This window comes from Limulus polyphemus, unplaced genomic scaffold (genome assembly GCF_000517525.1).
Source record: "Limulus polyphemus unplaced genomic scaffold, Limulus_polyphemus-2.1.2 Scaffold135, whole genome shotgun sequence".
In the NCBI taxonomy this organism is placed as follows: domain Eukaryota; kingdom Metazoa; phylum Arthropoda; class Merostomata; order Xiphosura; family Limulidae; genus Limulus; species Limulus polyphemus.
The window spans coordinates 832833-848632 of NW_013665745.1; the positions used below are offsets into that span (position 1 = coordinate 832833).

At 33.0% G+C, this 15800-nt stretch overlaps 1 protein-coding gene across 2 annotated transcripts in view; it reads right to left on the reverse strand.

The window, feature by feature from the left end:
• Positions 1-15800, reverse strand: part of LOC106474068 (ecotropic viral integration site 5 ortholog-like) — a 102684-nt gene that overhangs the window by 6633 nt on the left and 80251 nt on the right. For both annotated transcript variants that reach the window (XM_022379361.1, XM_013934756.2), the window contains exons 9-17: positions 15124-15184; positions 14642-14695; positions 11265-11432; positions 10832-10978; positions 10372-10521; positions 9668-9835; positions 7210-7356; positions 4182-4277; positions 794-898 (exon numbers count right to left, since the gene is read on the reverse strand). In XM_022379361.1, the coding sequence (XP_022235069.1) occupies positions 794-898; positions 4182-4277; positions 7210-7356; positions 9668-9835; positions 10372-10521; positions 10832-10978; positions 11265-11432; positions 14642-14695; positions 15124-15184 (1096 nt within the window). The remainder of the gene's footprint in view (positions 1-793; positions 899-4181; positions 4278-7209; positions 7357-9667; positions 9836-10371; positions 10522-10831; positions 10979-11264; positions 11433-14641; positions 14696-15123; positions 15185-15800) is intronic.

Below are 15800 nucleotides of genomic sequence, written 5' to 3' on the forward strand. Positions count from 1 at the left end.
TTTAGTAATTTACAATAGTTTTTAGATGTTTCATGTGTTATGGTAAAACTTAGTCACTGGTTACTCTTCTGAAACAGACACGAATGATACCACACAAACACCAAATGAAAGATTAAAATTTAACACTTGCACTAAAAGATTATAAAGTGTATAGTTGTTCTTTACGGAAAGGGTACTTATATGTAATGTCTTTGAAGCACTGAAGAGACTCTTCCTATTCCTTTACATAAAAAGTGCTTATGTAGTTCTTGCTAAACATTAAGCTGATGTAACAGTCAAATCACTCCCGGCTATGAAAAGCAACAAGAAGAGTCTACTCACTTCTGTTATTGGCTCAATGTACTATTTTTATGTACTATTTAACTTAAAGAAAACCAACCACCAACAAAAAATGTGCATTTTTGAAATTCTTCTGGGTATGCTAGTAGAATTAATTTTGTTGAGTGATCGCCTTATCATTTTTCCATTTTATTATAGAACACTAGCATTTTGTGAGACCACGTTCATATTGTTGTAAATGCCAAATATTGTATAAACCGATACATTATCTCCCCTTTTGTTTTACACATCGTGCATTGGTTTGAATTATAACGAATTGTATCGTACTAAACGGATCTTCACTAAATATTTATGTACTCAAACATTCATATCTGATCAAGTTGTCAATTGTGGCTATAGATTTCTGTTAAAAGTACTGTTTTGATGCAATTTTGCATTGTACTAGGCTTAATGAATTCAAGAGCATAAAATTAACGTAAGAAGAAAGTTTTCAAGCTAGTACAATCAACCTTACCTCTGTCTTCAGATCTGCAACACGTTCTCGTAGATCTTTACTATCCACGTTATTCACGGCGCCAGGTCGAAGTCGTAGCTGTCCAACTGTCATCAACTCTTGATTCTAAAAATAAAGTATTGAGAATTATTCTAAGGAAAATTAACAAAATTAAACACGGAGTTTTAAAATTGATACTTTAATACAAAAATACCTAGTATTTTGATAAAAAAAATCAACATTGAATGATCGTACTAATCAGGCTAGGTGTTAATTTCTCCGAAAGGGGGTTGAAGTCCGCCTGGAGATTTCAACCATTCGCACCATTATACAGTAGTGTGTTGTCTGTCAGTCAGCCAGTAGATACTAAAATGACTTCACATATGGGACGCTTAACGTTGCAATTTGTACTGTCGTGACGTCAGTAAAACGTGCGCATGCCATGAATGACGAGAAAAATTATGCATTCTGTAGGCTACCACACTGCATGACATATGAAGTTCAAAAGCAAGAAATAAAAATATTTGTTACTCTTAGTTTTGGTTTTATTTACTCTTACAACAGAACACTTTCGGAGACCCTGCGGAAGTACATCTAGTTTTATAGTATGCTAATGTCAAACACAGATTCTAAGTCTGTAAAGAAAGCTTTAATAAAGAAATGGACAACATCCAGTATAGTAAAATATATTATTAAATATTTACTTCTCGATGAATATGAAATAGACAAACAAAATTACCCACAGAGGACTGATATTTCGTCGTACAACCAGCATACCCAAGATGATATACTCTAAGCCAATGGTCCCCAACAGGTGGCTCTTTGGCAACATCAGGCCCTGGAAAGCCTGATTCGTGGTCCGCACTATCATTAGATCTTGCAAAAGTAAGCGAAACTGTATATGGGGTATGATGTTATCCCTTGGCTTTATGGTCATCATTTGAAGTGGTCCAATGTGGAAATTAATTGATGGTCACTACTCTAAACATTTACTTGCTTCTGTCGAACATTCGCGTAAAGTCACACAAGGGTTATCTGCGCTAGCAGTCTTTCGTTTTGAACTGGTACATAAGAAACAAGGCAGCTAGTCAACCACATCCACTGCAAACTATTGGGTTACTATAATCGAATATTGGATTTGACCGTCATTCTTATAACGCACTTCATGGCCTAAAGTGCAATTTTGGGGCAACGAGACGTGCACCATGGACCCTCAGTTTCATAATTCGGTACTTTAAACAACAGGCCACGCCCGTTCATATCCTAAACATCACATACCAGTATTGTAAACTGTGAGGAATATTCATTATATACCTAATAAAAACAACTTTTCTTGTGAGATATTTTCAACATCTGTAAAGTATTATAAAACACGTAGGAAAGACGCAATTTATCTGTATCTTTCTATATAGGCACTATAGATGATCTGTTCCTTTCTTCAAAAGGAACTTCATCAAATTCAACAGCAAAAGTTAAAACTCCACACATTGCTTTAACATTGTACACATGAATAAAATTGTTCAGGTCAAGATATTTCAGGCGAGATAAGTCGATCACCTTCGCTGAAATAGCCACCCTAGTACAATATCAGTTATGAGGTGCTGCCATCTAGAGTGAATTATGCGTTCACGTGACCTCTTGCATAAACACTCTGGCGGACGGGCGTGAATGTGATTAAAGCGGACTTCAATATTTTGTTTTTCAACAAGTTTAAACTAAGCTAAGGACTTTGAAGCTTTTATGATTACAAAGTAAATATTTCAGGGAATTTATAAACAGCCGAATATATGCCTAAGGAACAGTCCAAGTTCACTGAATTTGTGTAACGTGCGACTGCTTTACGATGAGTGACTTAGGGTAACCCACTGACCCTCCACGAGAGGCCTTCTTACCCCACATTAATACTCACGTTCTTTTGCATCATTATCCTACATAGCGAGCAACTTGTGATCCCTACCGGAAGCATTTAAGTGCAGTTGCAAAATACAGTATTTATGTTAAATTACAATTGTTATGAATTACATGAGGGGGAGGTCGTTTTATCTAACCATATATGTAAAATGGCCCCTACCACAAGAAATGCATTTTTATCAATATCTAAAAAAGGTGTACGTCCAAGCATTTTTATACGAGAAAATACATTTATAATAAAAAAAGGTTAATTTTAAAACTTTTTGCTTTTTCATTAAATTCTCAGCAAAAGCCGCATACAACGTTAAGGTGGCCATTGTCTTACAACATTTTTTCTTATTTAGTCGAAGTTACTTAACCTTGTCACATATTTAAATCACAGTTCAAATTTTAGTTTTGTATCCTTTTTAATCAATATAAGAACTTGGTTTCCACTTTGGTATACATTTTCAGTAACTTTTATATGAATAATATTTGGAAATAACACCGAATAGAAAGAGAATAGACCTGAGGATATTGTTATCCTTTTACGCTAATAAAAAATCGGGTTAATATATACAAAGATATAGCTATAAATCTCAAACGTTGAACAAAAGTATAGCAAACAACGTTTTAAGAAATTATTATTTCTGCTTTTTACATAATTATTTGATTATTAATTCTTTAACCTTCAACCGGTTGGGTGGGGTCACAATGACCCACATCGATTTTTTAACTCGATATTCCAACTCCGCTAGTGCGCACTCTACCTGATATTTTATGTACTTTATCCCCAATCAGTTCTTGAGTGTTGAGAAGTTCTAGTTCTTTTTCGTACCTTTGTAATCGTTCGTGGGCCATTCTGACCCCACAGTATTATGAATATAATGTTTTTGAAGTTTATTACATATGAGCCATTTTATTCACCCTACCTGGGTCATTCTGCTCCCAATATTATAAAGATGATATTTTTAATTTTATTACACATGGGTCATTTTGACCTACCCTACTTCTTACGATACAAATGTTTTACCCCACTAATTGATGGTCAAGGCCCAAAAATAGTATTTGATGGTACATAAGAACACTTGTCTTTCAACAAATGTAGTTATATTGTCCCCCGATGGGACAGTGGTAAGTCTTTGGTTTTATAACTCTAAATTCTGGGGTTCGATTCCCCCTGGTGGACACAGCAGATAGCCTAACGTAGCTTTGCTGTAACAAAAACACGGTCAGTCTTTTTATATTAATATCCAAAGCACCAATTCAAATACTTCATACATTTATGGTAAGATTTGGAATTCATATGAAAAATCTTAGATTAAATTTATGTAACAAAAACCATTCTGTTAGTACTTATTGTTGAAAGCAGAAGTAGCTGGGAGAACAAACTATTTACTCATAGCAAATTTATTAATTTATCTGCTATTTTTGTACCGTTTTTCAATAAACTGTATGAAGTTAGTTTAGTTCTAAGCAGAGTAGAAGCTAACTGAAAGACACATTGTCATGTAAATACCTTGATTTCGAGAGAAGAAATCTTCTGTCTCAACTCTGCTATAACTTGAGTATGTTCCACTTCTTTGATTTTAGCCATCATCTGCTCTTCTTTGACCTGATATATCAGGTGATTAAAGCTTTAAACATTTTGTGCATAAACCAAGGAGAATACAGTTGGTTTTATAATTAGATGTTGCATACTTTTTTTTTCATCTAAATAAACAAACAACTACAACTAAACAAAAAAATTATGTAATGGCTTTTGGTAGTTCATAAAATTTAAACTTGTATATGTTTAGTTATCCAAAATTTGAAAAACTAAAACAGTGAAGGTACATTTTACTTAAATAAATATTTAATCTGTTTATCACGATATTTACTGCGAGTATCCGTACTCTAATCTATAACTATAGAATAACCCAAAATCTTTTCATATAACTACAAAATTTTGTAATGATACAAATAATGTGAAGTGTAAGTAATAAATATTAAATCTTTCAAAAACATCTAAAAACTAAGTTCAACCAAGATCATATACATGGCTGACATAAACTAATGGAAGAAGTAGTAAACTAAGGGATCCTAGCATCCCTCCCTTTCTCTTCTTTAGTATTTTTCTGATAAGCAAAACATTGTGTATATGTGCACATATATGCTAGCTTATGCAATTTTCTTCGTGTATCTTTATGGAAATTAAACTGTCTGGTATGTTGTAAATTCTTTTTGCATCTGTTCTCATAAATAAAGGAAAAGTGTTTAATTTTCTTCAATACTTTGGTAACTAACAATACAAGTATTACTTACCGTGGGCGAAGGTATTGATTGTCACTCTGAAAACATATCTAATGGACACAGTTTGCTGTTATATGGCATGGCTGAGTTCCAGCTCTAGCTTTTTTATCTGAGGGAGGGTAGTGAGACATATAATGAGGCCAAATTATGTAAAATTAGATTAATGGCTGGTATCAGCTTGATGCCATAAATGATGTTGTAAGTAGTTTTTCTGTTGTACAACAAGGATTTCGCTTCTTGTTGCTGGAAAGAGAACTTAACAATTTTGTTTCATAGAGGGGCAGACTCAGGTTTGTTGGAGCTACCTAAGAACAACTTTATATAATATTACATAAAGTACAAAGCTTCTTTTGCAATTTTTCTTATATTTTGAGGTATCTTGTGCAATTTATTCGTGGTTTTGTTTTGCCACTTATGACATGAAAAAAATGTAAAAGGACAATGAGTCCCTAACTGGCAAACCCACAATCACAAAATATTGTCACCAGTTTCTTCACATTGAAATAAAGAGTATTTATATTATGTTAATAAATCAATTGGCAGAACAAAAATTGCAATAGCCCATGATTGCTTCACCTTTGACTGAATATAACGTTTGAATGCAATCTTGATATTCCTTTGATGGTATTGGTATCATTTGATAGCTGTGGAAGGTAGCAAGTCAAAATTGTTCCTAAGTTCAAAGGAACCAGGTTTATTTGGCTTTTGTGTGACTTTACCTGAGTTTAACCTTCCAAATGATTTATTTGTTTCTGTGTTTATTTGTTATGAACCATAAAGCTACATATTGGGCTATGTGTACCGCAAATATCAAAATCCAAAGTTTTTGTATTGTAAGCTGTGAGGCTTACCGCTGAGCTGGCCAAGTAATATACCTTTGTTTCTGAAAGTTACAAATTACACTACATTTACTCATGCCTCATTAAGCTACGTGCAGAAAGTTAACTGTTTGAAACTCAGCAAGTTCCCTAACTATATGACAAGTTTGACATTGATTTTAAGAGTATATGTTTAGGTCTTATATATATATATATATAATATAATGCTCTTTTCCTTTCCATACTGTTATTCCTAATTTGTTCTAAGCCTTTATAGGAAATTTGAAGAAAAACCAAAAAAACACACACAAACACAATAGTCACCTTTATCAGTCACTTATAAATAGACATAGATCAAATGACCACACAGTTTATTTTACATTTTACTGATATTCATAAGTAGATCAGCTTTGATTATTATTTAGGGTGGAAAACTTTGACAATAGTTGATCATTTTTAGACCTAATTTGTGTTGCCTTTCAAACAATGCTATCTATTTCTAAAAAAAGGAAGAAAAAAATCCAGTTTTGTTAAAAAAAAGGCTTTGAAGCTAGTGATATCTCAGGATAGTGAGGATTGAAAGCAGTTTTCATTTCTAAAATTAGGGTTTTTGAGAGCAATAAATTCGAATTTTAATACCATAATGCACAATTTTGTGAGATCAAAATCAAATTGCACCAGAAACACAGGATCAGTCATGGGTGGGATTTGGGATCAAAATGGGTGAGGGTAAAAAAAAATTGACTTAATTATTGTGAATGTTGTGTGTATGCTATATCCCACGAAAAAAGTGGATGGGGTAAATATTTCCTTTGTCCCCCACCCACCCCAATCCCGCGTATAGGATGAATTATTGACTATAAGCAACATAGCACTTCTAAAAGTACACATAAGTTTATTAAAAGTTGAATCTGGTCGTTTAGACTTTTAGTAAATTTAAGCCAATTTTTTAAACACTATGTTGCTTAGATTCAGCATTTTACACATGAAGTTAATGAAGTTCATCTGGGACCAATTATATAATTAGATGCAAATATAGTCAGAAAAATAAGTTTAAAGTTGTGGCGAAAAAAAAAAGCCTTCATCAAATTATAATGATAAAGTATTCTTCTGAATAAACGCTATATCTTGTTTGTGCAACTACGATTTTCCCAAACCACCCAACACAAACCATCAGAAAAATAAAATTAAGCTCAATGATAAGTTGTTAAATACCTAAGATGGCGAAAAGAAAGAGCGTACTTAAAGCCTAAGAAAAGAACACGAGCAGTCTAACAGAATGGGGCATTTACACTAGACTTATTATGTTATTGGCACAGAAGTCTGTAAAGACTAGAGAAATTGTTCTTCAATCAAAGGTTGTTATCACAGGTAGTGATTAGAGTGTATTCAAGAAAAGTCACGTGTAATGAGAGAAAGAAGAAATTTATCAATTACCTTAGACTCTAAGTTTCCATACTTTCTCTCCTCGTCTTTCAACTGATTCTGAAGTTCTTTTTCTCTTTCTACTGTCTCATCTAATGTCTTCTGAAGTTTTTCTAATTCTTCTGTCTGCCGTCTTGACTGGTTTAGGTTCACCTGATTCTGTATAAAATGAAAACACGACCAATGGTAATTTTCTTAGAAATTAGGAGATAAAACTGTAGAACAACACTGTACTAATAATTTTAAATCTCTAGTAACTTCATATCAAAATAAATGTGTCTGAAATGAATAAATAGTTCAAACAAATTACAATGTATAGAACAACCATTTAAATGTGTTACTATTTTATACAGTAAAGTATTAACCAAATATTTCTTCTGGAATGTTTTCAGTTAAAAATAATCTCATTTTGTCATATAGCTTAAAACCGCATTTCTCAGTTGGTCATGTTATGGAATTTGTTGCACAATATGAACATTATTTTGTATTACAATACATATACATATCAGTACATCTTTAACAAATCAAAACTTGTTGTTTTATTTATTTTAATTATTTTTCTTCTCACAAAAGTACTGAGAATAATCGTACTTTATAAGATTTCAGGTAAGTGCTGCTCTTGGAACTATTTTCTCTATCGTCAGTCGTGCTCAGTTTTATGGTCATGATTACGTATTACTGCCTGACATCACAGTTCCATTGTTACGTACTTCTGCGAAGGACAGAAATGTCACTTTAGACCACTGACCTTGACCACTTTCCCACAAATCTTCCGCTCTACGTGAAAATCGGCTTTAAAAAAAATCTCTGGAACTTGGAAGCAGAATTGGGAATGTGGTCGAATGGAATTGCTGTGATTACAATTTATTCAGCAATTTTTTTTCCCATGGAAACAGTTATTGATTTTGAGGTGTAGCTGGAAGCTTGCGGGCTTTTGGCTTATGATACTTTGTCAGCTTTTTGTTTATTATCTTGTTATTAATGTACCAAAATATATGCCCACCTTCATCGCAATGGCGATTTAGGAGGGCAGATTCTCATACTTACTCAGAGCCTTTACTTGGCAGACGAGGGCATTGCTCGGATCAAATTGAAGTGTGGTTTTGGAGCCCATTGTTGTTATTAACGTTTTGCTATCGTAATTTTTCAATTCTATGAAAAACGTTGAAGAAACTCTTATTTAAAATGTTGCATTCTCTGTTTCTACATCGTTTAACAGATTCACTGTATGAATATTTATCTTTGGAAAGGCTTTTAAATGTCCTAAACTCGTAGCATCATCACATTGTTGAACATTCGAGAATTCGCCATGGACTAAATAAATATATCACTCATATAATCCACGATACACATTTTATTAGGGTGAGATGTGCAGTTTTAAGAAAAGTATCCCCATTTGCACTTCAAATATTTTTAGTGTTTTGGGAGCTCGTATTTTGTATAATATACTACCAGTCTTAAAAATGATTGCATGTGGAACTCTAGAAACATTGAATTTAAAATAGATCCTTTTGGAATGTATTTTAAATCCATTCACGGATTTGTTTAAACTTAAAATAAGTTCTCTCTACCCCTCATTTCAATGATGCAAAATAAGCTAAAATTTTGAATATAGGTAATCCAAATAAATATATAATTCAACATAGATTTCATTTTGGGGCTTGATAAAATGATAAATCTGCCTATAAACTCCAACCTATTACTTGATTTATTGGCTTAAAGAAAAGAATCGGTCACCTTAAAGTAAAACTAGTGTAAATAGTGAATCAAGACCAAGTATGGCATAGTGTTAAGCATTCTTGGACTGTGAATCCAAGAGTTCATGTTTCGCATCCTATTGCAGTAAAAACGAGCTCTGCACTTCGAGGCCAATGGGTGCATTATAACAGTGACTGTCAAGTTCCACGATTCGGTCAGACAAGAGTAGCCCACGAATTGGAAGTGAGTGCCATTTACAAGCTGCTTTCTCTCTAGTCTAATAGTTCAAATATAGTTCTTGTGTAGCTTTTCGAGATAATTCGAAAGCAGATAATCATCTGTAATATAACTATTTTGGTATTTGTATTTATAACACAGAAAAAAGCTTACATGAATATAACTCCGTGTGATATAAATATAACTCAGTAATGTTGTATATCATGTTTAAGTTTCATACAGATATATTTTTTATGACTTCAACTTCGTAGGGGAAAACAAAGTGTGTGTGAACCTCTACGTCAAATTTAAATGTTTTGGTATATGTTCTATAGTTATAACCCCTGCTGTTCAGGCAATGCTGGGCATAAATAGGTGTAAATTAAGTCGATGCTATCAGTTACAATCATACAAAATTTCAGTGACATTGCTTGTAATTGTAAGCCTTTTGTTTTATGGTTTTATTTGTTTGCAAATAATTTTAGTACACTTTATGTATCTCTTATAGAATGCTTGTAAGTCCAAGTTTGATTTTTACATAGAAGTAGAGACTCACCTGAGCTTCTAGTTCCATAACTTTCTGGCGAAGCTCCTTTAGTTCTGCCACAGCATCTGCCTCTCTTAACTTCGCTGAAATAAGATCTTCTTGCAGCTGCACAATTACTGACTTCTCCTGTTTCTTTGAGGGTGAAGGAGAATCTACGCTAGATTCATTCAGGTGTTGCTAGAAGAAACCCATACGGTTCAGTATGAAACTGGCACTGGAATTGTCAGTTAAAACATTTAACCAAGTAAGTGTCCTGTGAAAGTCTGCGAAAATTGTTTTTATTTCCAGTGATTGAGCATACCGAGTCGCAGCAACTGCGACAAATCTGATCAACAGACAAGATGAAATAATACTAGGCACTTTATAACAACGATAGCACATCACATAAATGATATTTATAATATTGATGAAGGTTTGATTAGGTTAATATTACACTCGTTTTCAGACTTTCAGAAAACTGAAGCTATCTGATGGTATTATTTGTTAAACATTTCGATGAGTTAAAGTTAAATAATTTCATAATTTTCACTTACTGGAATTCACATCGTGTTAGACAGGACTTTTTCTGCACCAAAACATGCATTCTGACATCGTGGATAGTGTGTGTTTTAAAAATGCCTACAGTCTGACAAATATATAACGATGTTGAAGCGTAATTGAATATTTTTTTTTTCAGTTGGTAGCAGAGCAAAATTATATATAGAGAAACTTACCCTCCAAACGGTTTGTAACCCCAGTACTTTTTGTTTAAGTTCCTTCATAGAGAGGTTAGCCTCCGCTTCCCTTAGTTTAACAGCAATCAGCTCCTCTTGCAGTTGAGCTAGTGTTTTGTCTGGGGTTATTTCTCGAAGTTGTTTGTTGGCCTAAAGGTTGAAAAAATAACGTGAAAGAATTTTCTAAATGTTTTATGTAGAAAAGAGAAAGAGATGTTTGAAGACAAAACTTTCTGAAATTTTTCATAGTTCTTCATAACCTGAAAGGATTTTCTAAATGTTTCGTGTACAACTGGAAAATAGAGCTTTACAGATAAAACTGCCTAAGGGTTTTCATAATCTTTCATTTCATGAAAGAGAGATTTTCAAAGTTGAAATTATGAAATATATAAAACATTACAATAATATCTCAATAAAAAGCAAAATGGTAAATTCTATTACCATAGTTCCACATCCTTACCTCTTCCAGCTCTTGGATTCGGCCTCGAAAATCCTGCATTACTTCATCTTTTTCTGCTTCTCTTAACTTAACGGCCACTAATTCTTCCTGTAAAGACTGGAGCAAGTCATCAATAGAGTTGTCGGTGGAGGATGACTGTGATCCTGTCTGATACAAAATGATACAGAATCATATATGGCATAAATCTTATAATATGGATATCCTGATTTTCTTTCTTTTCCATTAAAGTCATCACTTTACAAAGAAGTACTCATAAGACTGCATGCCGAACATCAAAAAATCAAACTGAATATGTAAGTAGAATTGTAAGTTTCTTTTAATAAAAATGAGTTTTTAATACTCAATAATTAAAGTCGTCTACTTTCATTGATTGTAAATTGTGTGTAAGTCTTTACTCACAAAACAGATTCTGGGAAAATAACTAAGAACATACCTCACTTAGTGTTTTGATCTGCTCATAAGCCAGTTCCAGTTCTTCTTTCACAGCCTGTTCTTTGTCTCGAAGTTCTGCCAATTCTCGTTTAATAGCAAAGTTCTCTTCAGCTTTCTGAGCACGGCTAATCTGATCCTGGATCAGTCGGTCTGCGAGGGATGAGCTTTCCTGTCAAATGTAATTGATGCTTGAAAGTCAGGATGTGGTGCTTATATGAGTTATTAAACCCTTGAAGAGAATTCCTATTTAGACAAAACAGCTGTAAAGCAAACTCTGGTTTAATTAAAAAAAGACACCATCAGTTACATGTCACTAGAATCTGCATCAACCAACTTTGGAGGAACTACTACTAGTGCAGATAAACCAATGTTTTCTCCTAGAGCTTATCTTCTTGTACAAAGGCCACAGAAATACAATGTAATATCACGTTTTCACGAGATCTCTGAAGATAAAAGGTCAAACATTAGTATGCAAAAACGTCTTTTGAACACTGTGTGACCAAACAACTCTTCCAACACTGACCAAAACTTTCCAATATAGAGTATCTTACCTAATATAATCATCATAGGTAAAGTAACCCCCTAAAAATTCACGACTATTGACAAACGTTATAGAATTTTTCACACTAAATATTAAACATTTTTGATTAACAAGAGCTGTACGTGTTGTGGTTCAATTGGAAAATCTGAAGACAGAGGTAAAACACTTATATTTAAAAACTTTACAAACTATGCCATTTTGTTTCAGTGTAGCAATCGTTGGTTCGATTATCTTTCTATTAAAAATCTATTGTCTTCAGATTTACAATGCTAAAATCAGGAGTTCGATTACCTTCGGTGGACACAGTAGATAGCCCGATGTGGTTTTGCTATAACAAAACACCCAAATACCCAAAACCATCAAACTGACCAGTTGCTAAAACAAATGCATAAAGCCGTTGTTAACTCGATTAACACAGATTAGACTTTATTTATGCCTATAGAATACTTTATTAGTCACATGTAAGTACTGTGAATAAAACGGTCTCCTTATAAATAGTTGGAACTTTCAGATTTCTTCATTAAATCGTAGCAGCTATGCATAATTTGTAATTAACAATAGAAAAGTTGTATGCATTTAAATAATAGTATAAGAAAACTACTTATTTGTTAAAAACACCTCACTACATCTTAAAGTAGAGACTTTATATTGACAAGAATATTATAATATAGTTCAGCCTTTCACTTTTCCAGGAAGAAATTTTTTGTTTGTTTGTTATTAAACACAATGGGGTATCTGTGATGTGTTCACCGCAGGTATCGAAACCCGATTTTTAGCGTTATAAGTCTTCAGACTTATGAAACTGATCTGCATATAACAACTTCAATGGTACCCTGGTGGGACAGTGGTAAGTTTACTAACTTACAACACTAAAATCCGTGGTTTGATTCTTTGCAGTGGACACAGCAGATAGCCCAATGTGGCTTTACTCTAAAATAAACATACAACTTCAATGATTTCTTACAAATTAAGTCACATCTTTATTCTCCCAATGATTTACAAATATACCACTAAGCAACCACAGGGAAAAACACTGATCATCAAAAGAGTGTAAATAAAGGTAATCATTATAAGCGATTTTAAGTTTATTTTCACAACCCAGGATAGCTAGTATGTATATTTGTTTCAGAAGTTGAACTAACCCCTCATATTTCTTCTACATTTTTTTCTTTTTTTTTGTGGACTGGCTGCTTTGTTTGTTTGTTTGTTTTGAATTTTGCGCAAAGCTACACGAGGGCTATCTGCGCTACCCATCCCTAATTTAGCAGTGTAAGACTAGAGGGAAGGCAGCTAGTCATCACCACCCACCACTAACTCTTGGGCTACTTTTTTACAAACGAATAGTGGGATTGAACGTTACACTATAATGCCCCCACGGCTGAAAGGGCAAACATGTTTGGTGGGACGGGGATTCGAACTTGTGACCCTCAGATTGCAAGTCGACCACCATAATCATGAGATAAACATGTTTCTGTGTTTACCATTTTTTTGTTAGATGGAAATTAGGTCTCATCATCACACAATTATACCTATCTTTAGTTGACCACTACATGACTATAATGGAAATTAGGTCTCATCATCGCACAATTATACCTGTCTTTAGTTGACCACTACAGGACTATAATGGAAATTAGGTCTCATCATCGCACAATTATACCTATCTTTCGTTGACCACTACATGACTATAATGGAAATTAGGTCTCATCATCGCACAATTATACCTATCTTTCGTTGACCACTACCTGACTATAATGGAAATTAGGTCTCATCATCGCACAATTATACCTATCTTTCGTTGACCACTACATGACTATAATGGAAATTAGGTCTCATCATCACACAATTATATCTGTCTTTAGTTGACCATTACCTGACTATAATGGAAATTAGGTCTCATCATCACACAATTATACCTGTCTTTAGTTGACCACTACATGACTATAATGGAACTTAGGTCTCATCATCATACAATGATACCTGTCTTTAGTTTACCACTACCTGACTATAATGGATAACTAAGATGAACAAGTATATAAAGCACTAGGAATTTGAGATTTAGAAAAAATCATGCAATTTTAATCTAATCCAATAATTGAAGAGTAAACTTTACCTCAACATTTCTTATGGCATCATTAGTGAATTAACCTTTCTTTAAAGGTAAAAAGGGGCCAGTTCCTCTTCTAGCAAAATGATATATTATCCTTCACACCTCCTATATGTTAATATGATGAAAACTTATCTGATATTTGATTTTTATAAAGAATCTAACTAGTTGTCTATACTCTCAGAATACACATTTTTTTTGCAAATATGAACTTTTCAACCTCTAACTGACCTTGAAATTCAAATGAAAAAAATACTGTAAGCCGTCATAGTGTTAGTGTGCCAAAAATTAATTTGGCATGCCCAAAAAGGTTTAAAATAACGACTAAAAGTTAAAGTATTAAGTGATTTTCAAGCGATCTGTTGTATTATTTATGCTTTTTTTTTTACATTTGTTAGAGCTAAACTGTATTTAAAACTGGATGCAAGTGTTGTCACTTTAAGTTTGTTATTATTGTAATACGTATGCATATACAGATTGTGTGTATTTATACATAATATATATATTTGTAGGTATGGTTTGTTTGTTTATAGAAAAGCTACTAAGGCCAGAGGAAAGCACCTACAGTTGAAAGGGCGAGCATGTTTGGCATCAGGTTTAAAGTTATGGAGTGTAAATAAATTGTAATGTATACAAGTTTAGAGTGTGTGTTTTTTGTACTATATTTTGTTCACAATCCTTTACCCCTAAGATAAATTATTTTAAGAGATTCATGTTACGCAGTCCAACTCACCTGTTCTAGGTTTTCAATTCTCTGTCTTAGAAGTCTGTTTTCTGTTCGTAGTCTCTGTTATTAATAAAAACAGCATTGAATTGAAACAATACGACAAGATAGAGAAGTAAAAGTGGACTTATCTAGTTGTGTTGATTAACTTCAATATAAAATAACATTAACTATTTATTTTGCTTTCTCACACAATTTACTTGACTAGTCAAACTTCAATACCATATAATTGCTAATATAAACGTGATTACTTACAAATATTAGTAAGATTCCTTGAAAAGTAATTGCCTTTATAAATTTATGGGTCCTAATTTTAAATCGAAATTTAACTCATGTCTTCAACATGATAAAGCATGTTTTGTACACTTAACGAAACACAATATAATATATGCTTATGATATTGAGTGATTTTATAACAAATAACTTTAGTAACTAATAATTTAGCAGTTACACAGTCTGGAATTGCAAGTTTTCCCATTACAAATACTTACTCTCATTTCAATCAACTCTTCATGTTCTTTCACTTTTAATGTTGTATAGTCTTTCTCCAGTCTACATGATGGCATAAATACAAAGTAAAACATTTCACAATTAGTTTGTAAACATCCAATAGCTTTACAACAATCTTTTATTTAGTCTTTTCACTGATATACTGTGTATTTTTTATGAGTTTCAAAGAAGATCTTTAAACAAGTGAATATAACAAATGTAGTTTTATAGTCAGTGTAATTAACTCTTGTAGTTTTATAGTCAGTGTAATTCACTCTTATAGTTTTATAGTCAGTGTAATTCACTCTTGTAGTTTTATAGTCAGTGTAATTCACTCTTGTAGTTTTGTAGTCAGTGTAATTCACTATTGTAGTTTTATAGTCAGTGTAATTCACTCTTGTAGTTTTATAGTCAGTGTAATTCACTCTTGTGGTTTTATAGTCAGTGTAATTCACTCTTGTAGTTTTATAGTCAGTGTAATTCACTCTTGTAGTTTTATAGTCAGTGTAATTCACTCTTGTAGTTTTGTAGTCAGTGTAATTCACTCCTTGTAGTTTTATAGTCAGTGTAATTCGCTCTTGTAGTTTTATAGTCAGTGTAATTCACTCTTGTAGTTTTATAGTCAGTGTAATTCACTCTTGTAGTTTTATAGTCAGTGTAATTCACTCTTGTAGTTTTA